The 26,279-nt window shown below is 44.3% G+C and overlaps 1 protein-coding gene across 1 annotated transcript in view; it reads right to left on the bottom strand.

The window, feature by feature from the left end:
* PRPF6 (pre-mRNA processing factor 6) overlaps nt 1-26,279 on the bottom strand; it is a 49,293-nt gene that overhangs the window by 3,666 nt on the left and 19,348 nt on the right. Inside the window, exons 7-19 of the mRNA XM_082271527.1 lie at nt 21,320-21,414; nt 21,085-21,241; nt 18,789-18,951; nt 16,802-16,920; nt 16,215-16,433; nt 15,513-15,635; nt 15,284-15,405; nt 13,627-13,765; nt 12,121-12,240; nt 10,495-10,671; nt 7,181-7,314; nt 319-410; nt 73-187 (exon numbers count right to left, since the gene is read on the bottom strand). Of these exons, the coding sequence (XP_082127653.1) occupies nt 73-187; nt 319-410; nt 7,181-7,314; nt 10,495-10,671; nt 12,121-12,240; nt 13,627-13,765; nt 15,284-15,405; nt 15,513-15,635; nt 16,215-16,433; nt 16,802-16,920; nt 18,789-18,951; nt 21,085-21,241; nt 21,320-21,414 (1,775 nt within the window). The remainder of the gene's footprint in view (nt 1-72; nt 188-318; nt 411-7,180; nt 7,315-10,494; nt 10,672-12,120; nt 12,241-13,626; nt 13,766-15,283; nt 15,406-15,512; nt 15,636-16,214; nt 16,434-16,801; nt 16,921-18,788; nt 18,952-21,084; nt 21,242-21,319; nt 21,415-26,279) is intronic.

Below are 26,279 nucleotides of genomic sequence, written 5' to 3' on the forward strand. Positions count from 1 at the left end.
AAAAACACCTTGCTACCCAAGTCCTTATAGATCAGATTATTTAGGAATATAAGATTTAGGTCAGGCACTCACTTGGCTACCGCCAATAGCACATGGGAGTCATGTTCACACTTCTTGAGGGCATCAACGCTCTTTGTTTTTCTCTGTGGCCTGGCTTCCAGGAATATGGCTTCTGCCCAGAGGATTCCTAGAAAAACGGTAAAGAAATTTACGACATCACATCATTAGAGATTTCACACATCCAAAAATGATTATTTCCCATCTCTCGGATATCATTTCATCAATACATCCCACTGCAGGATATCCACTAGGTCTCACCTGAATTAGGACACTCCTGCAGAGCCTTTGCCATCAGGGTATTTGCAATATTCTTTAGCCCAGCTCTGAACTCTAGACGTACTGACTCCAACCTGTAGAGAAATGAGTGATTACTTGGCATGCAGTACACAAAGTGCTTTTCTGGCACCTCACTCATACCTACAGTCATCAATGTTCCTGCTAACGGATTAGCTTCAATTATCGCTTTTTAAATATCCCCCCCAAAGACATTACACACTTTTTTTTTTTGTTCATACCAGTGGGCTGAATGAAAAACTGGGAGATCGCCGTACTAACACAAGCAATGTTCGTGCGGCCCTCTCCCCCACTTTGCCTTTGTGTTCTGACAGGGGGACCCCCTGGACCGCCCGCCCCCCCCCAACCAGAGCACACAGATTAGTATTTGCAGCCATTGGCACAATGGATGCTAGTTTTCCTGCATGTCCCTTTTATAAAATAGATCAATAGACCGGCTTCTATTGGAAAGGCTGCTGTACACACAGACTGAAAGTTGGTCGGTTTCTGTTGAACCAGACAATATTCGACCCGTGTGTTCCTGGCCTTAGTCTAATGACTGTCATACAGGGAAGGCGTAAACCCAACAAACACAGCTTTCAGACAGTTAAATTAGCAGTTTAAAAAACATTTTATACTACTAACATTTAAGCTTTCACAGATCAGACAGCAGTAGAGCGCCATCTGATTGGTCATGTTCCACATTTTCCATTCAAACAGTATATCTTTCTGCAAAGTGAGAAATGCCCTTTTAGTTGCCATCAGAACAGGCGTCCCCACTGGAAGATTACTCCTCTCTTCTTGCTCTAGTAAGAACTGAATATTTTGGATTTTCCCTCACTTTCAGTCCCGGTGAGAACATACCTTAGTTAATAAGCCCAAATGAGAGTTAAATCACCACAAGAGGATATGACTGGTAAACCACTTGCCGCCCGCAGAATATTTACTGTGGGCGGGTGGAAGCTGCAGGCTAAGCAACATGCTGGTACGTCGCTTAGCACAAGAACACTAAAAAATGTTTGGCCTAAATTTATGAAGAAAGATTGGTTTGCAAAATTGTATAACAAATTAAGAAAACCATGGGTTTTTTTTTCAAATTTTTTGGTATTTTACCATTTTTATAGCAAAAAAAAAAAAAAAAAACCCAGCAGTGATTATATACCACCAAAAGAAAACTATTTGTGTGAAAAAAACTGAATTTTTGTAAAATCTTACCTGTAAAATTCCTTTCTCTGAGTCCTCCGACAGTCGTCGCCGCCTCCAAGTCATCACTATTGGGTATTGACTTTCGCTCCGCAGGAGTAGCTAGGCATAAGACTTAGTCAAAAAGAACAAAGGCATTTGCATACACACACCCCTGGGGGCTGTCCCACTAGGTCAATACCCCCCTGCAGTGACCACTCCCAACTCAGTTTGGTAGCATAGCAGCAGGAATTAAGACAACAACCCCAAAAGAGGGGCGGGGGCAGCGACTGTCGGAGGACTCGGAGAAAGGAATTTTACAGGTAAGATTTTATAAAAATTCCGTTTTCTCTTACGTCCTCCGACAGTCGCCGCCGCCTCCAAGTCATCACTATTGGGATGTGCCAAAGCAGTATAGACATGAGGGGTGGGAGACGCAACCATAGAAAAGGCAACGCAGTACCCACATCAGAGAAAGGAACCTTACATGCACAGTAAGAGAACCTTCTGGGCAACAGAAAACAATGCTCAACAGGAGCAACAGCCCAGGAAAGAAAAAAAAAAAACAGCCAGGGACCCATAACAAACAAGGGTCCTTCATGGCACTGCCGCACTGAGAACCTTGCGGCCAAAGGAGGCATCAGCTGATGCCAGAACATCTACCTTGTAGAATTTGGAAAAAGTGTGCACCGACGACGAAGTCGCAGCCTTGCACACCTGGGCCACCGAGGCCCTATGCCAATAGGCCCAGGACGCACTCAAAGATCTGGTAGAGTGCGCCTTAACAGAGACGGGTGGAACCCGTTCCTTCAAAGCATAAGCCTGCTCAATGGTCTGTCTGATCCATTTGGCAATAGTCGCTGCAGACACAGCCATGCCCTTCCGAGATCCCTCAGGAAGGACAAAGAGGGAATCAGTCTTCCGAAAGGACTCCGTAGACGACAGGTAAACCCTGATCGCCCTGACAACATCCAAGGAATGCAGAGCAACCTCCTTAGGATGCTTAGGCTTCGTACAAAGCAAAGGCAGGACAATGTCCTCATTAAGTGGAATTCAGAGATCACCTTAGGAAGAAAAGACGGGGGTGGTCACAAGACCACCTTATCCTTGTGAATTATCAAGTTAAGGAGAGCGGCAAGACAACGCCGCCAGCTCCGACACTCTGCGAGCCGAAGTGATCGCCACTAAAAATGCAACCTTCTTAGACAGCAGAGGCAAAGATATCTCCCGGATGTTTTCAAAGGGAGCACGCTGTAACACGGACAGAACCAAGTTCAAGTCCCATGGAGGTAAAGGCTCCTTCCTGGGAGGAGCCAAATGTCGCACACCTTGAATAAAGGTGCGAATCAAGGAATGAGACGCCACAGGGCGTTGGAAAAGGATAGCCAGTGCAGATACCTGGCCCTTTATCGTGGCCAGCGCATCCGAGGAGTCTGCCAGAGGATCACGCGTTCTTGCCACGAACCTTTCCACCTTTTGGTTTAGCCGAGATGCGAACAGATCCACATCCGGGGATCCCCACTTCGCACACAGCATTTGGAAGACCTCTGGGTTTAGGGACCATTCCCCCTGGTCCAGGGTCTGGCCACTCAGATAGTCGGCCTGCCAATTCTCCACACCCGGAATGTGAACTGCTGAAAGTGCCGTGACATGAGTCTAGGGCCCAAGACAGAATGTCGGTCACCTCCAGAACCGCCCGAGCACTCCTGGTGCCCCCTTGGTGGTTGATGTAAGCCACCGCGGTAGCATTGCCCGTCTGTACCCGAACAGGACAACCCCGAAGACAGTCCGACCACTGGAAGAGACAGTTTTTATCACTCGCAATTCCAGCACATCGGGAGGGAGGACTCCCCCTCCGACCAGGTGCCCTGGGCAGACATGTTGCCCAGGACTCCACCCCAGCCCGACAGGCTGGCATCCGTGGTAATCACCGTCCACAACAACGGCCGGAAGGATTTGCCTTCCGACACCGTCGGGGACTGGAGCCACAACAGAAGAGCCAATCTGGTCTGACTCCTCAATGAGACGCTCAGATCCAGGGACTGAGGAAGTCTGTCCCACCTAGCCAGGATCTCCGCTTGGAGAGCCCGCATGTGAAACTGAGCAAAGGGTATCGCCTCGAAGGCCGAAACCATCAAGCCCAGGCCCCGCATACAGGCCCTGAGTGACGAGGACGGATTGTCACTGAGGGACCTGATCTCGTCCTGCAAGGTCCGGAGCTTGTCCTCCGGCAAGAACACCTTTGCCTGAGCAGAGTCCAGAATCATTCCCAGATAGGGAAGACGAACCGATGGAGACAACGCCGATTTCTGAACATTGATGGTCCATCCGAACTCCTGTAGCGTCTGCACCGTGGACAGATCGCGCAGCAGGTCCTGACTGACACTCGATCTCAGAAGTAGATCGTCCAGGTACCCCAAGACCGCAATGCCCTGTGCCCTCAACAGGCCCAGAACCGGCGCCAGTACTTTGGTAAATACCCTTGGAGCCGAAGCGAGACCGAAAGGTAACGCCACAAACTGATAGTGGTCCTCTGCGATAGCAAACCGAAGGTACCGTTGATGACCCTCGAAAATGGGGATGTGCAGGTACGCATCTTTTAGATCTATCGAGGCCAGGAATTCCCCCGGACTCAGGGAGGCCACCACCGAACGGAGAGACTCCATATGGAACTTGCGAACGTGCACAAAGCAGTTCAGCGCTTTTAGGTCCAGAATAGGACGTACTTTGCCCTCCTTCCTGGGCACAGTGAACAGATTTGAATAAAATCCCCCGGTGATGAGGCACCGGGACAATCACCCCCTGGGCAAGGAGGTCCTGCACCGCTTGATGCAGGTCCTGCAGACGCCATGGAGGCAAATGATTTGAGGGAAAAAAAAATCTGTCCTCCGGCCGGGAAAGGAATTCGATCTTGTAACCTGACCGAATGATTTCCTGAACCCACCTGTCCGAAATCCGGAGCAGCCAAGGTTGGAGGAAACCGCGCAAACGTCCCCCCACCCCTGAAACGGGTGAGGGCGCCCCTTCAGGCAGAGGCGGAGTGACCCGCCGAGGCAGCATCGCCTGACTTCTGCTTGCCCGCCCAGGGCTTCTTCTGACTCCCCTGGTTCTTGAAGGGTTTACCCTTGGATTGGTTCCGAAAGGCACAAAAGGACCCCTGAGTGGCTCAGGGCACAGAAACCCGCTTGCCACGAAAGTGCTTGTTTTTCGGGTTCTGGGGCAGCATGGTGCTCTTGCCCCCTGTGACACCTTTCACCAGGGTGTCCAACGGCTCGCCAAAAAGGCGAGAACCAGCATAGGGAAAATCAGCAACCGTTTTCCGTGAGGACTGGTCAGCCGACCAGCTCTTCAGCCTGATCAGTCGCCGGTTAAGCACCGAGACACTAGACAGGCGTGCAACCTCATTTAAGGCCGCATCACACAAATACATGATTCCTTGGTGAATTTGATCCACCATATCCAGGCGGGCAGGTGGAACAGCGTCAGACACGAGGTTGCTCCTAAGCACCTTAGTCCAATCAGCCACCGCCTGAGCCACCAAAACAGACGCGAAAATGGGTCTGAGTAACGAGCCCGCCACTGTATAGGAATGGCGGGCCAGAGACTCCAACCGCCGGTCCGTGGGATCCCGGAAAACCGGGGTATCCTCAGAAGGAACCAAGGTAGCCTTGTTTAGCACGGCCACAGTGTGATCCACCTGTGGAGGCACACACCATCGGGATTCCGTAGCCGGCGCAAAGGGATAGAGCAACTTGAACCGACTAGGGACCAAGAATGGACGTTTTAAAGTGCGCCACATTTCATTAACAGTGTAATGAAACTCAGCTGGGCAGGGAAAAACCTGCGCCGACTTGCGGGTCCTGTGCGTCCCAAATGAGGACACAATGCCCGGAGGACTGGGCTCATCCTCCAAATGTAGTGTTTCCTCAACAGAAACAATCAATTCATCCATGGTCGCACGCTCTTCGGGCGACCCCGGGGAGGAAGTATCAACCCCCTCCGCCTCCCCCTCAGACCCCAGCGGGTCTAAGGATGAGCGAGACCCTGAAAAGGGCACACTCGCCGCAGCAGCCATATCACCATCTGAATCAGAAGAGAGACAATCTGGGCCTCTTCCTCGCAGCACATTCAGCCATCAGCATCTCCATATTGGACACCAAGGTCGCCACTACAGCGGCCAAATCAGGTCTCAGAGGGGCCACAGGAGAGCTGGGGGGAATTTTCTGTCTTGAGAATCCATTGCCCAAGAAGAAAGAACAGTGCAATAAATTTGGTACTGTCCCTTTAAGACCGCTGCGGAGTGCGCAGCCCACCGCTACAGATACAGTGACAAAAGACCCCCAAACAGGAGAAGAAAACTGAGCCAGAAATGACAATACAGAAGGTAATGAGAGAGATAGCCTGCAGAGCCCCGCAGAGTGTTACCACCGATGTCCCTGCTTCAGAGGAAAAGGAATTGCTGTCAGAGGAAGGCTGCATGACTCAGGGAAAATGGCTGCCCCATAGGACTGAATGGAAGGCTCCGGCAAAATGGCCGCCGAACATGCGGTCGGAACGATCGTTCTGGGACCGCAAAATGGCGTCTGATGGCGCCAAAACAGCATGTAGTATTGCCCATAGTGAAGCCAGCATGCTTGCCCATATCTAAAATGGCGGACCGCGCGGTTTTACCCCGCTGCGGTCGCCACATACACAGTCTGCACCCCCACAAACACCGAAGTGACACAGGGAAGGGGACCCCCAAAAACACACAGCACCGCAGCTCATGTTCAAGCAATCCCTGCAGGGACTGCATCAGGGAGTCACACAGGCACAGACATGGGGGACACACAGCAACACAGACTGCCACCCCAGACAGAGGCCCCACACTATAGTACATACCTGAACCAGATGGCGTGGGGAGCCTCTCAGAATGGAAAGCCGCTGTCCTCATCTGACAGGGAATGCCGTTAGCCAGGGACTTGACACTGCAGCATCGCAGATGTGTCCTGTGAGGTAGCCACCTCACGGCTGCATCCCTGCTGCGAACAGGGATGGGTCGTTCATAATGCCAGGATGAACACATGGCTGAACGCTCGATGGCGGGCTAGGGGTCCATCTGACCCTCTGCCCTGTAGAACCAGGGCGGTCAGACCGAATACCAGCACCGCATGAATCCATCTTCATCCGAAGAGTCGACTAAAACTAAGCTGACAAAATAAACAGCTAGTAAAGTAAGAAAAAAACTGACATTTTCAAAAGAAAATCAAAGAAAAAGATCAGATAGGCTGAGACTGTAGCCCCAGCACAGGGAAGCCTAACTACTCCTGACGCTAGGCAGAAAGAAACTGAGTTGGGAGTGGTCACTGCAGGGGGCTATTGACCTAGTGGGACAGCCCCCATGGGTGTGTATATGCAAATGCCTTTGTTCTTTTTGACTAAGTCTTATACCTAGCTACTCCTGCGGAGAGGAAGTCAATACCCAATAGTGATGACTTAGAGGCGGCGGCGACTGTCGGAGGACGTATGAGAAAATGTATTTAAATAGATTTGGTTACATGACCACGCAATTGCCAGTTAAAGTAGCAATTGCTCTGATAGCAACAAAATGCTCTGATTGTGAAAGGGGGTAAAACCTTCCAGAGGTCAAGTGGTTAAAAATGCAGATAAAGGCAGTAAATCTCACCATAATTCAGGGGTCTTCGGGTTTTTCAGACGACTTTTTTCCAGAATAGCCCGAGCCCTGGTCAGTTGCCCCACCTTCTCCTCCAGTCTAGAAAGCAAAAGCCACAGCGGGGAGGAGTGTGGGCACTTCTTCAGCTAGAACAAAGAAGCAATGATTGGATATATTGTTGATTTGAGCAGTTTATTTAAAGAGCATAAGATCATAAAAGAGAATCTGACACTGATCTCAGAAAAAAAAAATGAAAATATGGAGCGAGAGAAAAAATTACTTCTTGCAGATAATCACTAAATGCTTTTTACTTTTTCGGAAAATACTATTCTTTAATAGCACCGACTATTAAGTTGCAGAGTTTAAATATAATTTGTATGACCAGCATTTAGCTAACCTTTTTTTTCTTTTTTTTAAACATTCAAGGTTTTTTTTCACCAGCTGTGTGTCACACCTAGTGCTAACTACTTTGTTGAGAGAAAAAAAAAAACTCCGCTCTGGGTGATTTATGTACATTGCAGGGATTTTGGGCCGATTCACACCAGTGCCTTTTAGCACAGCTGTAAATTGCAGATCAAAAAAAAAAAAAAAAAAAACTTTGTTTCCTATTCACACCATAATGTTGCGTTGCACTAAAAAGGCAAAAAGTATGTCCACGGACATTAGCGCATGTTAAAATGCAACTAAAATGGATGGAAATGTACATGCATTTTAGCCTAAGTGTGAATTGGCCCTTTAAAAAGGATAAGTTCACCTTTGGGAATGTTACACCTGATTTTAGGGTGGAACATGTAATATGTTCCCAGTGATGCAGCCACTTGTTGCCCCTCCTCCCAGTGATAGCAGTACAGGGGAGAAGTTCCCCATACTAGCTGTCAGTTTTTGAAAGCAGCTCCGCCCACATGGTCGTGTCATTCATACAGAAGAGTTCTGTGTATCTATGAACTACAAGTCTCCACAGCCTTAGTGGCTATCGGCTTGTAGTTCTCAATTTACTACCACAGCACTGTGGTAGTTCATTGAGTCTTCCTGTCAGCGAGAATCGGCTTCCTTGTACAGGATGTTTGGGCAAGCAGATACACAGTGTGCAGTGGCATGGCATTTTTTTCCTGCAAAAAAGATGTGCAATTATTTTTTGTACAAAAGGGGAACTTATCCTTTAACAAACTTTGCTGCAGATTCCTACCTATTGTAAGGGTAAAGGCCCGTACACACGTGCAGATTGTCGGCCGAAAAGATTCGGCCGACGACCGATCGGCCGATTGTAGGCTTGTTAGTATGATGCTTCCGACAGCCGACAGCGCACTTTCGGCCGAACAGAATCTGTCGTGCAAGCATTAAAATTTTTGTTGGCCAACACCAGAACGGCCGATTGTTCGCCAGTCAGTACAGATTTCGGCCGACAGACAGCAGATTTGCAAGACTGGACATGCTCAGAAAAGAAAAAACACACGGAAAGTTAACCATTACATGACATCACTTCTGCAGTCGACTGTTGGCCGACAAAATTCGTGTGCAGTCTTTTGCACTTTTCAACAGACACGACAGCCCTGGACAAAAGACGGCCAATTGTTCGGCCGACGATCGGTACGTGTGTACGGGGCTTTAGTTTACACAACAAAAACGTTCTCCAGATCCGTTCCAGATGCATTTCTGCAAACGCGTTTTTGATGTGTTTCCCGGGGCGTTCCAGATGTTTTTCTTTTTTTCAACTGTACTGGGGTTCAGTGCATTTTAATGCGTGTAGGTGCGTTCTTGTGCACTTTTTATGCGTTTTACCGGGTTCATTTGCAGCATTTTCTACTTTTTTCCTGGAACCAGAATGCACTGGAACTGAAAGCACTGGTGTGAACTATGCAATTGAAAACCATGTAACCTACTTTCTATGCATTTAGGATGAAGAAAAGTTTTGTTTGCGTCCATGTGCAGAATGAATCTGCATGAAAGCGATTTAATAATTATCAATCTGCTGCTGCATCTGCAGAGCTCTAATGAAGAAAGTTGCAGGGTCTGCATCCCTTTAGACCAGGGATCCTCAAACTACGGCCCTCCAGCTGCTGCGGAACTACACATCCCATGAGGCATTGTAAAACTCTGACATTCACAGACATGACTAGGCATGATGGGAATTGTAGGTTCCTGAACTGGAGGGCCGTAGTTTGAAGACCCCGGCTTTAGACGAATACCCTTTGAGAGTATCTCACTAAAAACGGCAACTGTGAAAAGAACGCCTCCAGGTTGCCATATTGCATATTACAGAAAATGACAGAGCTGCAGATTGAAGAGGAAAGGCAAATTTTTAAAAACGTTCAGTTACAATATGACTTTGCAAACAAAGCTAAAGGAGGCCTATAATAAAAAAATATGGGAAATGCCTTTGCCGGGTAAAAGGGGCCGTGGTCACCTGAAATATGACAGTCTCCCATTTTCTGAGAAGGCACATTCAGTCAGCTGACTGCTAGCAACTATCCGGTTAAAAAGTGTCAGGTTTCGAAAAAAAAAAACAAGAAAAAGCTAAATAAGGTGAAAGTAGGCGTAGTAGTAGTAACAAAAATTATAGTTCTTTCCCCATGTAAAAAGATAAAAATTTTAAATGTTATATAAAGTGGGAGTGCTAGGGAGAGCTAGAGAAAGGTTATTTTATTTGTGTCATGTTAAAAAGAAGTGTTACAATTTGGGTTAGGCAGGGTTCACACTGGTGCGATGTGGAAACCACAGAAATTCCTATGCGGATTCCTGCACCGCACCTGACTCGCAGTTCACATTGCTTTCTGCGAACCGCTGTGTGTGTCAATATAAATTTGAAACCCCCAAATCGGTTCGCAGAGCGCAGTGCTAACTGAAATCGGTTCGAATTCCAGTGTGGACAAAAAAAAAAAAAAAAAAAAAAAAAAAAAAAAAGGATCCTGCACCATTTTGGTTCGAATGCGATGCGATTTCAGCCATGACTGAATTTACACTGCACATACATCGCATGTGATGTGCACAGGCATGTGGTGTGAAAGACATGTGATATCTGGGATCACACCAACGTGAACCCAGCCTAATGCTGGAATCCATACAGTATACTGGTGCATTCATGAAAGCTTTAATAATCAGGTGTCTGGCACCAATACGTGTTATCGCCTCTTGTAAGAAAAAGTGGAACTACCACCATTTTAGTCTACAGTGTGCCTGCTTTCAAAAAAGATATGATGTTTGGGGGTTTTAATCAATCTTCCAGTCTAAAATGATTTTTTACAAGTGTTCAGAAAACGCAAAAACGGTGCTAGCAGCGAAAGGGTTAAAGCACCAAACTGAGAAGAGAAGCAACTGTCAGCGCTCACCCCCTGATTGTAAGATTCTCTCGCTTTTTCCACCTGGTCCCTTTGCTCCTCGATCTGCCCCATCATCATCCAGAGTTTGGGGAAATCCTCATAGTGACGCAATGCCTCTTCACACAGCTCCAGCGCGGCATCTACTTTCCCCAGCACCCACTCCAGCTTGACAGATTTCATGAACACCTGGATTAGGAAAGAGAACAACAATATGTGGTGGGATTCCAGAAAAAAAAAAAAACACAATAAACTAACTACATAGTGAGTGAGACGTATGAAGGCCACATCTGTACAAAAGACAGTTGCAACTTATCAATAGCGGTGTCAGTTACCTTTGAATAGTGACCACCCAGTGATTATCTGACCTCAAAGTACACAAATGCATTGGTACCATTTTGTCCAATTTTTTTTTTTTTTTTTTAATTTCATGCAGTATACATATATACAAACACACATTTCAAAACATATATATATATATATATATATATATATATATATATATATATATATATATATATATATATATATATACATATACATACACATACATACACACAAACACACACATTGCAGTTTGCAAGCGGTTTACACATGGATTATGGCTGAAGATATCATGTCATAACCCTGGTATTTTTTTTTTTACAGCCGGCGGCTGGATCTCTCATGAAAGCATTCCGAGAGGCTCATGAGCCGCTGGAAAGCTTTCAGAAATGGCGGAGGGGGGGCTGTCCACCGGCTCACCCAAGAAACGATCCACGGTGCTGCCAGCTGGTCACAGAGTTGATCAGCTTTGATCGGCTCTATGGCCTTGAAGGACCAGAGTGACATCAAGACTTCCCTTTTGGTCCAGGGTGGAAGGAAATTTTTTTTTTTCAGAGAGCGGACCTGCCATCCTTATTTCTAATACAAGGGATGTTTACCTGCCATCCTTATTTCTAATACAAGGGATGTTTACCTGCCATCCTTATTTCTAATACAAGGGATGTTTACCTGCCATCCTTATTTCTAATACAAGGGATGTTTACCTGCCATCCTTATTTCTAATACAAGGGATGTTTACCTGCCATCCTTATTTCTAATACAAGGGATGTTTACAATCCTTGTAATAGGAATAAAAGTGATCAAAAAAAAAATTGAAAGCGTACCCATCCCTTCATGATCGCACACAGAAGCAAACACATACGCAAGTTGTGCACGCATATGTAAACGGTGTTCGCACCACACATGTGAGGTATCGCCGCAGTCATTAAGAGAAAAGCAATAGTTCTATTGCTCCACCCCTGTAACTCCAAACAGGTAGCCTGTAAAAGGCGTTTAAAATGTCGTCTATGGACATTTTCAGTACCACAGTTTGTCGACATTCCACGAGCATGACATGTAGTTATCCATTTACTCGGCGTAACATATCTTTCATATTATGCAGAAAAATTGGGGCATATATTGTGTATTGCCATTTTATCCCCTAGGGTGTCGGCTAAAAAAAAAAAAAAAATAAAAAAAATTATATAATGTCTGGAGGTTGCAAGTAATTTTCTAGCAAAAAATATGGATTTAAGCTTGTAAAAAAAAAAAAAAAAGTGCCAGAAAAGGCCCGGTCTGCAAGTATCTCTTCCCAAATGATAAAAAGGTGCGTACCCTGGCAGTGGGAGCACTGCTTCTAGCCTTTGCCAGCAGCCTTCGGGCTCTCTCATATTCATTATTTTCAGATTCCAATTTCACAGCAGCCAGCCAAATCTCCTCGCTGTTCGGGTTGGCCTGAAAAAGGAAAAAGTATTAAAGAGCAACTCCAACCAAAGATTCAAATGTACAATTAAAACACCTAGAAAATATTTACAAGCCAAAATATTTTGTAAGGTACTACACATACTTTTGTGACCATTGTCCTTACTGTGCTATTTAGTCTTACAGCGTTGAGAAGGATGCGATTAAAAAAAAAAAAAGACCCTACTTCTCCTTTAAAAGGGTGACAAGACTTTTCAGAGTATGCACTACTATATTCCCTGAGCCATCGTTGCATTTACAGCTACTATTTGGGCTTTGAATGAACAGCAGCACACATTTAATATCCCAAGTCTTCCAACTTCTGTTAACCCACCAGGCACCACCCCTTCTCACTTCCTAGGTTACAGAGCAAACACAAATTTTAGTTTTCAGCTGGCAACCGTCCACTTATGACTTCTGCACATGGTGCTCTGGGGGAGTACAACGCAGCATTCAAGCATATTGCCCCATCTGGGAGCCACAGGTGCTGTGTGCAGGTGCTACTGATATGAATAATTGTACCTGGCTGTATGGGGGTATACACTGGAACATACAGTAAGTAAACCCATGCATGTTTACAGATATAAAACCCCGAAAGCAGACAAATCTGTCCACTCATGTCTATGGGCAGCTGTAGGTAGCATCTGTGGCTCTGAGACCTGGAAATACACCCACATTTTTACATTGTATGGCCCCAGGTGGCCATGTGCATGAGCCCTGAAAATGTATGGAAACCCTAACAATGAAGTTCTCCGATTTACTTCCTTTTGGTTTTTTCTATATAAATAATGGAAGTGTTTTTCACCTCTTCAATCAATGCAAAAAAATCTGACAGAAATCCAGTACTGCCATGTGTCCTGTGCTCTCTGCAGTGTTATCTCTGAAAGGGTCAACAACCCTGCTCATTTTCCCTCAGCGCTACACAACACCTCCCTCTTGAAGATGAGGAGAGAAGAAGCCGTTTGTACTCCTGTCCTAGGGTGACAATTCTACTCTTCCACAGACGGTACAACGGTTGATCGTTGTCATTCTAGGACAGGAAATATGTAATCGGCAGGATTGCCATGTGTAAAAAAAAAAAAAAAAAAAAAAAAATATATATATATATATATATATATATATATATATATATATATATATATATATATATATAATGCAGCCACTAAACTTGTAACTTGCAATTGATTACATTTTTGATATCATACTTGGAGCCTGAACATAGCTTACAAGTAAAAAGGAGCAATACCCCCTTTTTTATTTTTTTTATTTTATTTTTTTTCAGAAAGCAAAAAAAAAAAAAATAAAGCATTACATTTCAGTGTCCGCTTTAAGTGCTGCAGCCATAGTACAAAAGGTAACTCAGGCCACGAGAGGACTCACCTGGAAGGCAAGAGCGAGAATACTTCTAGCAGCTGGAACATCACCTGCCAGCCATTTAGACTTGGCACCCATCAGCCACAGAACCTCAGCCTTTGGACAATGGGCGACAGCTCTCTGCAGGAGGGTCTCCAGGGACTCCCTATATGAACAGAGGGTGAAAGGGGTAAATATAATTGAGCCCTTTATTTCGAATTTAACTCACCGTTCAGCACAATATATGCTATTAAGGCTTTATTGAACTTTTAGTTTAAATAAGCTAAATACACTCCAAGAATTTCAATTGGTGTGGAAAGTTTTACAGATTTTTTTTTTTTTTTTCTCAAAAAAGCATAGACCACTGGGGAAGCAGTGGTTTCTCTGCAGAGGTCTGATATGACCCCTTGCCTGAGCTCTCCAATCAGCAGGGAGCATGAGTTTTTCTGATTGCAGAGCTTAATGCCCCGTACACACGTGCAGATTGTCGGCCAAAAAGATTCGGCCGACGGCCAATCGGCCGATTGTAGGCTTGTTAGTATGATGCTTCCGACAGCGCACTTTTGGCCGAACAGAATCTGTCGTGCAAGCATTAACATTTTTGTATGCCGACACCAGAGCGGCCGATTGTTCGCCAGTCAATACAGAATTCGGCCGACAGACAGCAGATTTGCAAGACTGGGCATGCTCAGAAAAGAAAACACACAGGGAAAGTTAACCATCACATGACATCACTTCTGCAGTCGGCGGACAAAATTCTTGTGCAGTCTTTTGCACTTTTCAACAGACATGACAGCCCGGGGACAAAAGACGGCCGATCGTTCGGCCGACGATCTGCACGTGTGTACGAGGCATAAGGTCTGACTTTGAATAGGGGATTTGTCAGACCTTTGCACTGCTTCCATACAGACAATAAGCATCCCACTCTACATCTGCTAGCATGGGACAGGCTTTTTTCTTTTTAGGCTGCAGCTTACAAATGAATTGTAAGCCACTGCACAGCTTTTTTTTTTGAACCTGGAATTTATTTAGTGGATTTAAACGAAAAGGTTCATTTGGGCTTTAATTTTGAGAAGAAAGCAGTGAATGACCTGATAAAATCCTAACGCCAGCAAAACAAGGTTTTAGATTTGGAAAGAAGAATTCAAATGTCAGTTGAGCTTTTAATTCTGAGTCAATTACGAAAAGGGTAGGAAATCTCAAAACAGTGGTCACTAGCACAGATGCCTCGTTGGAAGATTTCCCCTCATCTCCTGTTCTAGTGACAGCTGCAAAAATTTGGGATTTTCCTATTACTTTCTGTCCTGGTGATAATGGTCACCACGACAAATAGATAATATATGACTCTCCCCTGTGGGGAAACAGAGCAATAAAAGCTCTAAAAGGCTCTAAAAAAAGGACCACATTCTAATCAAATCTAAAAAAAAAAAAAAAAATAATATTATTTTTAGCTAGAGAGGACAATAGAAGTAGGAATAATTCACAATATACAATCTGATAAATTATTCATCTAGACCAGGGATCTCCATACTAAGGCTCTCTAGTTGTTTCAGAAACGACACGTCCCATGAGGCATTGCAAAGCTCTGACATTCACAAATGTGACTAGGCATGATGGGAATTGTAGTTCCTTAACAACTGGAGGGCCATAGTTTGGAGACCCCTGATCTAGACCACACACATACCTTGTTCCGTGATTCTTTTCAAAGTAGGCAGCCCGCAGCCACACACTCTTCTTCATGGGGAACGCTTGCAGGGCATGGGCATAGATAGCACGGGCACACTCCAGTGCACCATGAGATACACACTGCAAGCCAAAGATATAGATTCGGTTTTATACAGGGCAATAACCTGGAAATCTTGTACCGATTTAAAACAAAATCCACTAAAAATAACACAAAAAGAGGGACTCACGCTTTCAGAATCCTCCATCCACGTGTGTTTCCGGTCCTCCTCTTCTATGCCAATTCCAATGACTGCCCTAATAACGGCTTGGCATGTTACCACACTGCCTGCTTTGTCACACTCCTCTGCATCCTACATATGGGGAAAAAAAAAAAAAAAAAGGAATGGAAAAACATTTATCTTCCCAATTACCTATGATTACTTTCCGAGAAATATTTTTTCACAGTAAAGTTTGGAAAATTAGCATTGAAATTTATACAAGCAAATCAACTATCTATAGTGAATTAATGTCTTTGAAAACCCACCTATGAGCTTGGAATTCTGAGAATCGCAGATTCTGAACTCCACCCACCAAACTCTTTGCAGGCCAATTATGCCTCGTTTCCACTGAGCGGTATGGTTTGGTACAGTTTACGGTTCGGAACGGTACATCTTGATCAGGCTTGCAGATCCACCACCAACAGTACCTCAGCTCAACAGTGTAGCTCCACCCTGTTGGTACGGTACTAATGTGCTTGGTACCCCAACGAAAGGGTCCCAAAAAAGTGGTAGGGTTCGGAATTAGGGTACCATTCTCAACTTTTGACAATGGAAACGCAAAACATTGCGTACCGTACCGCTCCGTGGAAGAGAGGCATTATGCTCACCTGTGTATTTACAAACCTATAGCCCTCTCCACTAACATATTCCACCTGCATAATTCACACCTACCTGTATCCACTGTTCTCGGTTGATTTCTACTCCGTTGGCTCTCAGAGATGTGATGGCTCTGTCCACGATCTTTTCCACCATCTGTGTGTTTCCATTGGCCTCCTCCAGTTTGGCAGCTGTGATCCAGATGTGTCTGTCAGTAGGGATGTTCTCTCGAGCCTTATTCAAAACCTTACGGGCATTCTCATAGGTCTCCAACCTGGCCAGAGCCAACCACAGCTAAACCACAAGGGAAAAAAAATTGCAATCTATATTAATATTTTGCAATTAGAGTCAGCAGGTGAACCTTTTGTTTCACCAATGCAGTTCCATACGAATCATGATGCATTCATTAAAAAGGTTTTTGGTATTCTGATGTTTACTCGCTATGTACAAAAAAAAAAAACACACACACACACCTTTGATCTTTAACAATCCTAAGAGTATTAATACAAGGCTTAATAGAAACTCTTGTCTGGAATATTTTAAACTCTACAAGCAATTAATCAGAATCAGTCTTGTAGTGGCTTCCCTAAAGGGAATACTAAGTAATAGTTTAATTCTGGAATTTTCACAATGCTGTTTACAGATGCCTGATGGACTCTCACCTCTACGCTAGTGGGGCAGCATTCTACAGCGCGGCTAAGCATGATCCTCGCGTCCTCAGGCTCCTCCAGTTCCACAGCGGCCTTCCACAGACGGACAGAGTTTGGAACATGCTCAAGAGCTGTGCAGAGAAAACAAGGTTACTTTTATATATTTGGGAGAAGCACAAGTTACAGCTTAACCACTTTCCGACCGGCGCGCGACTATTTACGCGAGCGGTCAGCCCCTCACAGGCAAAGCGACGTAGGACTACGTCGCTAGCCTGTGAGGCTCTAGGAAGCAAACGAGCGCCGCCGGAGGCGCGCTCCTGCTCGCTCACGGACCCCCCCCCCCCCCCCGCGCGTGTGCCGGCGGACCCTATGTCCGCCGGGCACTCGCGATCGTCCATTAGAGCGGGAGAAAGGCAGGCGGCTAATGTAAACAAAGCCACCTGTCATTCTCCCCTGTGTAAGAATGGAGATCATACGGTTCTACTATGTAGGACAGTTGATCTCTGTTCTTACACCAGTAGCCACAGCCAATCACAGTTTGAAACACGCCCCTAGGGACACACTTAACCCCTCCTTCTCCAATAAAGTTAACCCCTTCCCTCCCAGTGTCATTTTTACAGTAACAGTGCATATGTATAGCACTGATTACTGTAGTAATGTCACTGGTACCCCCAAAAGTGTCAAAAATGTCAGTCAAGGGTCCGATCTGTCCGCCGCAATGTCGCAGTACCGCAAAAAAAAATAAAAAAATAAAAAAGGACAAAAATCTTTCCCTTAGTAAACGCAATAACTTTTGCGCTAACCAATCAAAATACGCTTTTTGCAATTTTTTTTTACCAAACATATGGAGCATAAAACAAATTGGCCGAAAATGTTAAATAATTTAGATTTTTTTAGATTTTTAAATTTTTTTGGGGGGAGTTTCAATGTGAAAAATATTGTTATTTTTGCAAAATTGTCGCTCTTTCTTTTTTTGTTTATAGCGCATGATCAAAAAAAAAAAAACGCACAGGTGATCAAATACCACCAAGAGAAAGCTCTGTTTGTGGGAAAAAAAGGATGTCAATTTCGTTTAGGTACAGCATCGCACGAACGCGCAATTGTCCGTTAAAGCAACGCAGTGCCGAATCGCAAAATAGGCCCTGGTCAGGAAGGGGGTAAAATCTTCCGGGGCTTAAGTGGTTCTAAAGGCTCAAGGTTTTTTACTTTCATGCATTCAATGCATGAAAGTAAAAAACATCTGTGCAGCAGCCCCCATCTAATACTTAAGCGAGCCGGATCTTTCCAGCGCTGTGCACAGGAGCTTCAGGTCTGTTAGATCTCTCCCTCCTCACTGACTGAGACAGCAGCAGGAGCCCTTGGCTTCCATTGCTGTCAATCACAGCCAGTGAGCCAATGAGGAGAGAGAGGGGGCAGGACACGCAGTGGTTCAGGAGCTCCCATTGCAAGCTGCTTGCTCTGGGGGCACTCAGCAGGAGGGAGGGGCCAGATGCGCCAGCAGGGGACACGAGAGAAGGATCAAGGCTGCTCTGTGCAAAACCATTACACAGAGCAGCAAAGTATAACCTGTTATCTAAAATAAATATATATCACTTTAAATACAATTTTATAATATATTAAATTTAAAAAGGTATACAGCTAAATGCACAGTTTAACAAACAAACATTTTACAAACTGATCTGTAAATCAACACGTACAGCCAGGTTATACTTTTCATTCTTGTGAACATATCCATAATCTCTGCTCTGCTATATTGTTGAATAGGAGGGTCTCACAGACAGCAGCACTACAGACATACCACTGACACAGCTCTTGCCTGTTCTTTGACTTAATAGCAAATTTTACAATTAGAGGAGGCACTCCAAAGCAACGAGCCAGATTTTACATTTTAAACACAGAATAAAAAGCCAGATTCCAGGAAACGGTAGTGGTTGAATAGAAAAGCAATTTTGTGATCTCAAAAAAAAAAGCTTTATAAAAAACTTGAACCCATGGTTACCTTTCCGCAGCACCCGCTTTTTGGCTCGAAGGTCAGTTTCTAGCTCAGCAGCTCGGATATAGATACGGACAGACTGTGGAAGGTGACAAATGGCCTGGGCCACAACAGCCTTTGCCGTGTCTCCTGGCTGGAGACGGGCTGCTTCTAGCCATACATCTTCACTCTGTCAGCAAACATACAAAAGAGAAACATGAAAAGGGTATCACCCCACAAAATGATTACTAAAGCAATGGGTTTACTTTGATAGGAGGTAGGGACTGGCAAAACTGCCTATGCAGCTCAGCCACTCCAGCATAGAGAACTTTCTCACCTGCTGACCCTCAGACGAGTGTGTAGCCCCACATAGATATGCAATTCAAATCATCAATGTAGCAAGTGCTTTTTTTTTTTTTTTTTTTAAATAAAAATCAAACAAAGGTTTATTTCTGTTAGCAGGGATGCTCAAACTAAGGCCCTCCCAGCTGTTGCGGAACTACAAATCCCATAAGGCATTGTAAAAAACTGACATTTACAGACATGACTAGGCATGATGGGAATTGTAGTTAATGAACAACTGGGAGAGCCATAGTTTGAAGACCCCTGGTTTAAAAGGAAAACATTTAACAGGCAAATATCAAACAACCAGGTGTGTGCTCCCGCAAATCATGCCAATGAACATAACTGGGCACGCAGACGCAGAGCACTGAAATCTTCCTTTACATCACAAGAGCCAAGCCTAAAGAGACCCTGTTACCAGACCCTTTAAAAAGACAAAAATATTCCCATAAGGTAAGAGCATTTAATGTATTTAATTCATAGCCTCACTTTATACCTAAATCAAACAGCGTGCCCTTAAAAAAGCAACAGCATGGCAAGCATGCCTCTTAAAATTGTTAGGCCGGTTTAACCACTTTACCACCGGAGGATTTTGCTGTCTTACGTCTGGGCCACTTTTTGCGATTCGGCACTGTGCGACTTTAACTGACAATTGCGCGGTCGTGCAATGCCGTACCCAAACGAAATTTATGTCCTTTTTTTCCCACAAACAGAGCTTTCTTTTGGTGGTATTTGATCACCTGTGCGATTTTCATTTTTTGCGATATTAATAAAAAAATGCGACAATTTTGAAAAAATAACAATATTTTTCTACTTTGACTGTTAAAAAATATCCAATATATTCAATTTTTGTCATATATTTAGGCCAAAATGTATTTAGCTACATGTCTTTTGACAAAAAAATTCTCAATGAGCGTATTTTTAACCGCTTTAAGACCGGAAGATTTTACCCCCTTCCTGACCATGCCATATTTTGCGATTCGGCACTGCGTTACTTTAACGGACAATTGCGCGGTCGGGCGATGCTGTACCCAAATTAATTTTATGTCCTTTTTTCCCCACAGAGCTTTCTTTTGGTGGCATTTGATCACCTGTGCGATTTTTACTTTTTGCACTATAAACAAAAAAAGAGCGACAATTTTGAAAAAATAAAAATTTTCACTTTTTTTTATATGAAATTCCCCCCCAAAAAATTCAAAAAATCTAAATTTTTAAACTTTTTTTGCCAATTTGTTTTCTGCAACATATTTTTGGTATAAAAAAAAAAAAAAAAAAAAAAATCGCAATAAGCGTATTTTGATTGGTTTGCGCAAAAGTTATCGCAGCTACTAACTACGGGAAATTTATGTCATTTTTATTGTTTTTTTTTTTTAACTAGTAATGGCGGCGATCTGCGATTTTTTTTGCGGGACTGCGACATTGCGGCGGACAGATTGGACCCTTGACTGACATTTTTGACACTTTTGGGGGTACCAGTGACATTACTGCAGTAATCAGTGCTATAAATATGCACTGTTACTGTAAAAATGACACTGGCAGGGAAGGGGTTAATTTTATTGGAGAGGGAGGGGACTGTGTGACACAAGGACATATCGCAGTTTCAGCTATGCTATCTGACCCTGCCTGTCACTTAGGAGATCCACCCGCTTTGTTTACACAAGTGGGCGGATCTCCACACTCGATCCCCGACGATCGGGGAAGAGCAGCGGTGATCACCGCCGCTCCTCCCCTGGCCCGACTCCCGCTGTAACTGAATACAGCGGGAGCGAGTCTCCGGCGGCGCGCACGTGCCACCCACAAGGGGAGGAGTCCAGCGTAGGTCTATGTCACTGGACGATAACGAGCCACATTGCCGCAGTAGCAGCAATGTGAGCGGTCGTAAAGTGGTTAAACTCCAAATAAATTTTTTTTAAATATTACAGCTTTAAAAAAAAAAAAAAAAAATGACAGGCTGTTCCCATGATGAATGATGGACCCTCACCTTAGGACACATTTCTGTTCCTTTCATGATGAGATTGCGAGCCACTTGCAGCTTGCCAGTAACTTCCTCCAGACGGGCAGATGCGATCCAGGCAGGTGGGTGGTGAGGGTTGGTTTCTCGCACAGACTTCAGGAGCAGACGAGCTTTCTTAATATCACTGGTTAAAAAGAGTAAACACGTCAGCCACAGAAATACATTAAATACAACACTGTCACCAACAATTCACAACACATACTTGATGTCTCCTCCGTGGGTAGGGATCATAGAGTTTAGATCAGTCAAGTAACCTTTGGGATCAACCACAGTTTGGCCACTCACAGAGTCTGACACCTGCAGAAGGAAATAAGTCTTATTTGACCACTCAGCTTTCTGTATTTTAAATGTATCCAAAGCATCTTAAACCCCCGTTCACACCGGTGCAGCTTTGAAATAGTGCTACTTCAGTGTGATTTCAAAGTCGCACATCAGTGCAATTTGTACATCCAATTTCACTGCAGCTTGCGACTTCATTTAAACAGAAGTCAATGCAAGTTGCAGTGAAAATAGGAAAAGTACTGCAGGAACCTTTTTCGGATTTGAGGCTAGCAATGAGGTGTGACTGACATGCGATTTGGCACTGTAAAAAAAAAAAAAAATCGCATGACAAATCACATCGGTGTTACACCTTAACTGAATAAAAGTACACCTATCACCTCAGCAAACAAGAAATGGTTAAAGCCAATAAAAGGGAAGGCAACGTACTTTTAAGAACCCTAGAATACTCAAATCCCTCAGCCTCCACGTATTTGCAAGGCACGTCTTCCCTCTTCTGCAAGGTGATGGGCCAACAAGGAAGTGCAAGAGTGGTTAAGCATCAACTGATATGCTGTAGACCTTTCAAAATGTATACAGAGTTGTTTAAAGTGCATCTAAACCCAAGAACAAAAATGTAATAAATTGCATTCTACTAGTCTTTAAATGTGGTTGCTGCATTAGTTTACCTTTTTTTTACCTTGTGATCCTATCAGCAACACCTTCTGTCTTAGGGTGGCAAGGCAAGCACACTATACTGCATCTATGGAAGAACAACGAGTTTACTCCAGGAGAGGAAGTTTTGGGACTACAGAACATTTCCCTCTTTCTGTAGTCAACAGAGGTAATCTGTAAAGAGCTATTAACACAGCTTTAAAGGAGTTGTGAAGTCAAAAGCTTTTTGAGCTTAATGAATTCTTTGCATTAAGATAAAAAGCCTTCTGTGTGTAGCAGCCGTCTCAGCACCCCCTAATACTTACCTGAGCCGGATTTTTCTTCAGCCAATTTTCTCAGCTGTCTGGGACTCTCCCTTCTGATTGGCTGAAACACAGCAGCGGCGCTATTGGCTACCGTGGCTGTCAAAGTCAGTTAGCCAATCAGAAGAGAGAGGGAGGTGGGGGTCGAACTACAGCTCCATGTCTGAATGGACAAACTGAGCTGCAGCGCAGCTCTGGTGCCCCCATAGTAAGCTGCTTGCTGTGGGGGCACTCAACATGTGGGGAGGGGCCAGGAGCAGCAAAGAGGGACCCGAGAAGAGGAGACTCCGGGTCACTATGTGCAAAACCAACTGCACACAGAGAGAGAAGGTAGGTAGAACAGTTTTTTTTTTTTTTCCTTTAAAATAATAGACTTTACAATCTAGCAAAGAAAGCCCAGGAAATCTCCCTTAGGGATAAGAAAGGAACAAGCACGTCTGGTAGGATAGTAGGTGTTTCTTTACAAAGCGCTGGAAATGAAGTCTGTCTCTCTTCTTCCCTACAGGATTTCCTTCTGTTCGAATAAATAGTTTTTTTAGGGAATTTCTAGACTAAGGAAATGATAATTTTATGACTACAAATGCAGCTGATAAGGAAGCATACACAGCAAAAAATTGTGTTAATGATGAAAATAAGCTTAGTTTGTCTCATTTAATAGACTGCAAAGGATGTATTTAAGAAAGACCATCTTGTTTTCCTGTTTAAAGACTATTGTCTGGTTGCGAATTTCTTCAATTCTTTGATCTCTCCACTTTAGTAGATGGACATTTAGGGTTTGTTTACACTGCATTCCTTACAGTTAAATACAGTTGTATTTAGGGATGCACAGATATCAGTGCCAATACCAAGCATTTGTGCGAGTATCGGTACTTGCCCAAATGCTCCTGATACCAAATACTTTGCGGTGTGATCTGCGTCAGTACAAAATGAATGAGCGCAAATCATAATGCAAAGAATCGCATGTGATTTGAACAGGAATGAGGTGTGATTTCTGTCCGAATCACATGCAATTTCCCAGTGTGTGTGTGTGTAGAAAGGGATTAAAGCACCATCTAGTGGTCAGTTTAAAAAGTGTTTAGGCCCCTTTCACACTTGTGCAACTTGTCATGCAACTTTGGACATCAGAGTTGCACGACATGTCGTTTGCCCTGTTTTCCAATGATACCCATTCTTATATGCGCAACTTAAAGTTGCAGCAACTTCAAAGTAGTTCCTGCACTATTTTGGCCCGATTTTAATGCATTTTGAGGTCCAAAGACATAGACATTGCTTCAAGTCCAGTCAAAATCACAGTAAAATCGCGGCAACAAAATCACGGTAAAATTGTGCGACTTTCAAGTCGCACAAGTGTGAAAGGGGCCTTAAACTCACAGTAAATAGAGCCTGCATGCACAGGCCATTTAAGGGGATGTAGAGGGGGCCGTCCCCAAGCAGACATCACTTTCCCCTATACCCACAGGCAGGGCTTTTTTCCCCCCCTCAGGCAATAGGTGCAGGAATTCCCCCCTTTCCGAGTCACAATTTGTCTCCACCCCCCTACCACCATTCCCTGGTTCCAACACACCTCCCAGCACTGCCCCCATTAGAGAATACAGAATCACCAAGTAATTAAGTAATTATTGTGATACTAAGTAACTTGTATGGAATTTGTTGATAAGAAAAGCAGTAAAAACAGATACCATGCAGCCAACAACAGTAGATCCCCCTAGCAACAATAGACCCTCAGCAACAACATATCTGCCAGCATTGATCCCAATGCTGCAGCCGATGCCTGATCCCTCAGTACGGGAGAAGTTCCCCATGCTAGCAGTTGCTTTTTGAAACCAGAGCAGCTATGCGGGGCTCTGCCCACACGGCCGCATCCTTTATTTACACAGCCCTGCGTGTGAATGAACTACAAGGCCCCTACATCCTTTTGCGGCTGTCGGCTTATACCCTGTTTCCCTGAAAATAAGCCCTACCCTGAAAATAAGCCCTACCCTGAAAATAAGACCTAGCGTTAATTTTGGGGATGGCTGCAATATAAGCCCTACCCCAAAAATAAGCCCTAGTTAAAGTCGTTCTAAAAACATTTAATTAATTTTGTAAAAAGATTATATAATGTGCAGTGTGTCTCCTTTTGTAACTTTATTGTGGAAAATAGATTTACAGCATGCTGGGCGCTCGTATGACCTGAGGTAGATCTCCTCTTCTCGCGGTTTACGTCAGTGGCCCCTCACTCTGCAGTGCTGAAAGGGGGAAGAAGAGCTCCAGTGGGTCATGTGAGCACCAAATGGCACTGTAAATAAGGTATTTTCTAGGGGGACATGGGGACGCAGGAACTTTTTTAAAAACATTTTATTGTTTTATTCCAAGTTTTTTAGAACAAAGAGAGTGGTAAAAGACAATATACAAGCACTGTGTTGTCTATCATGCCTTAAAGAATCAGGATTTTTTTTTTTTAGGGTTACAACCACTTTAAGATCGTCATGGTGACATGACTGTTTTTGAATAAATGTAAATTATTGTGCATGCCGTAAATAAATAAGACATCCCCTGAAAATAAGCCCTAGTGTGTTTTTTGTAGCCAAAAATTAATATAAGACCCGGTCTTATTTTCGGGGAAACACGGTAGCTCTCCAGGAACTACCAAAGCACAGTGGAGCACCGAGGTAGTTCATGGATTCTTCCAATCAGTGTACAGTATCTGCTTGCCCATATGGGATGTACAGGCACCACAGATATACTGACAGATCTGCAGGAGACCTGCATTGCACAAGTGACCTGCTGATTGCTGGTGCAATGCTTTACAGGCCCAAAAAAAAAAAAAAAAAAAAACCTTAGTTACTTACCGGTGACGGTATTTCTAAGAGCCTTTCAGGACAGCACCTGGAGAGAGCGCAGCTCCACCCAATCCACAGGAAACACTGCAAATAAAAACTCCTCCTCTTCCACCATGCCTCAGTCATAGAGTAGCCTCCGACATGCTGGAAAACAAACTACCACAGGTTAAACATTTACAAAATTATATTATAAACAAAACCAAGGGGGGGTAGCTGCTGCTGTCCTGAAAGGCTCTTAGAAATACCGTCACCGGTAAGTAACTAAGGTTTTCTCAGATCGCCTTTCAGGACAGCACCTGGAGAGGATAAGCGAGTAACTTACACTTAGGGTGGGACCACTGCCTGCAGAACTTTTCTGCCAAAGGCTTGATCCTGAGCTGACAACAAGTCCAACCTGTAATGTCTAATAAAGGTTGAATAGCTGGACCAGGTAGCTGCCTTGCAGATTTGATCAGGCGAAGCACCGGCCCTTTCAGCCCATGAGGTTGCCACAGACCTTGTAGAATGCGCCAAGATGCCTTCTGGAGGTTCTTCTCCTTGAGCTACATAAGCCTGTTCAATTGCCCATCTGAGCCATTTGCCTAAAGTGCTCTTTGATGCTTTTTCTCCTATACGGGACCCTGAGAAGATGACAAATAATGCATTTGTCTTTCTAAATTCCTTAGTTACCAGGAGGAACTGAAGTAAGCATCTCCTCACATCCAAGGTATGAAAGGATTCTTCCCGAGTATTACTAGGAGTTGAGGAGAAAGTTGGTAAGACAATTTCTTGTGATCTATGAAAAGATGAAGCAATCTTTGGAAGAAAGGCTGGGTCCGTTCTTAGGACTACTCAATCTGCAAAAATTGTCAAAAAAGGGTCTGAAATTGAGAGGGCCTGGATCTCACTGATCCTCCTGGCTGAGGTTATTGCTATCAAAAAGATAGTCTTCAAAACTAAATTCTTCAGGGAAGCCTCTTTTAAAGGTTCAAAAGGAAACTTAGACAAACCTTGTAACACAATGGTCAAATCCCATTTGGGAAATACTTTAAGGGCTATTGGCCTGTTGCGGGCTAATGCCTTGAAAAAACGAATGATTAGAGTCTCTTGGGACAAAGTCTTTTCG

This window comes from Pelophylax lessonae (genome assembly GCF_965119305.1).
Source record: "Pelophylax lessonae genome assembly, chromosome: 11".
NCBI lineage: Eukaryota > Metazoa > Chordata > Amphibia > Anura > Ranidae > Pelophylax > Pelophylax lessonae.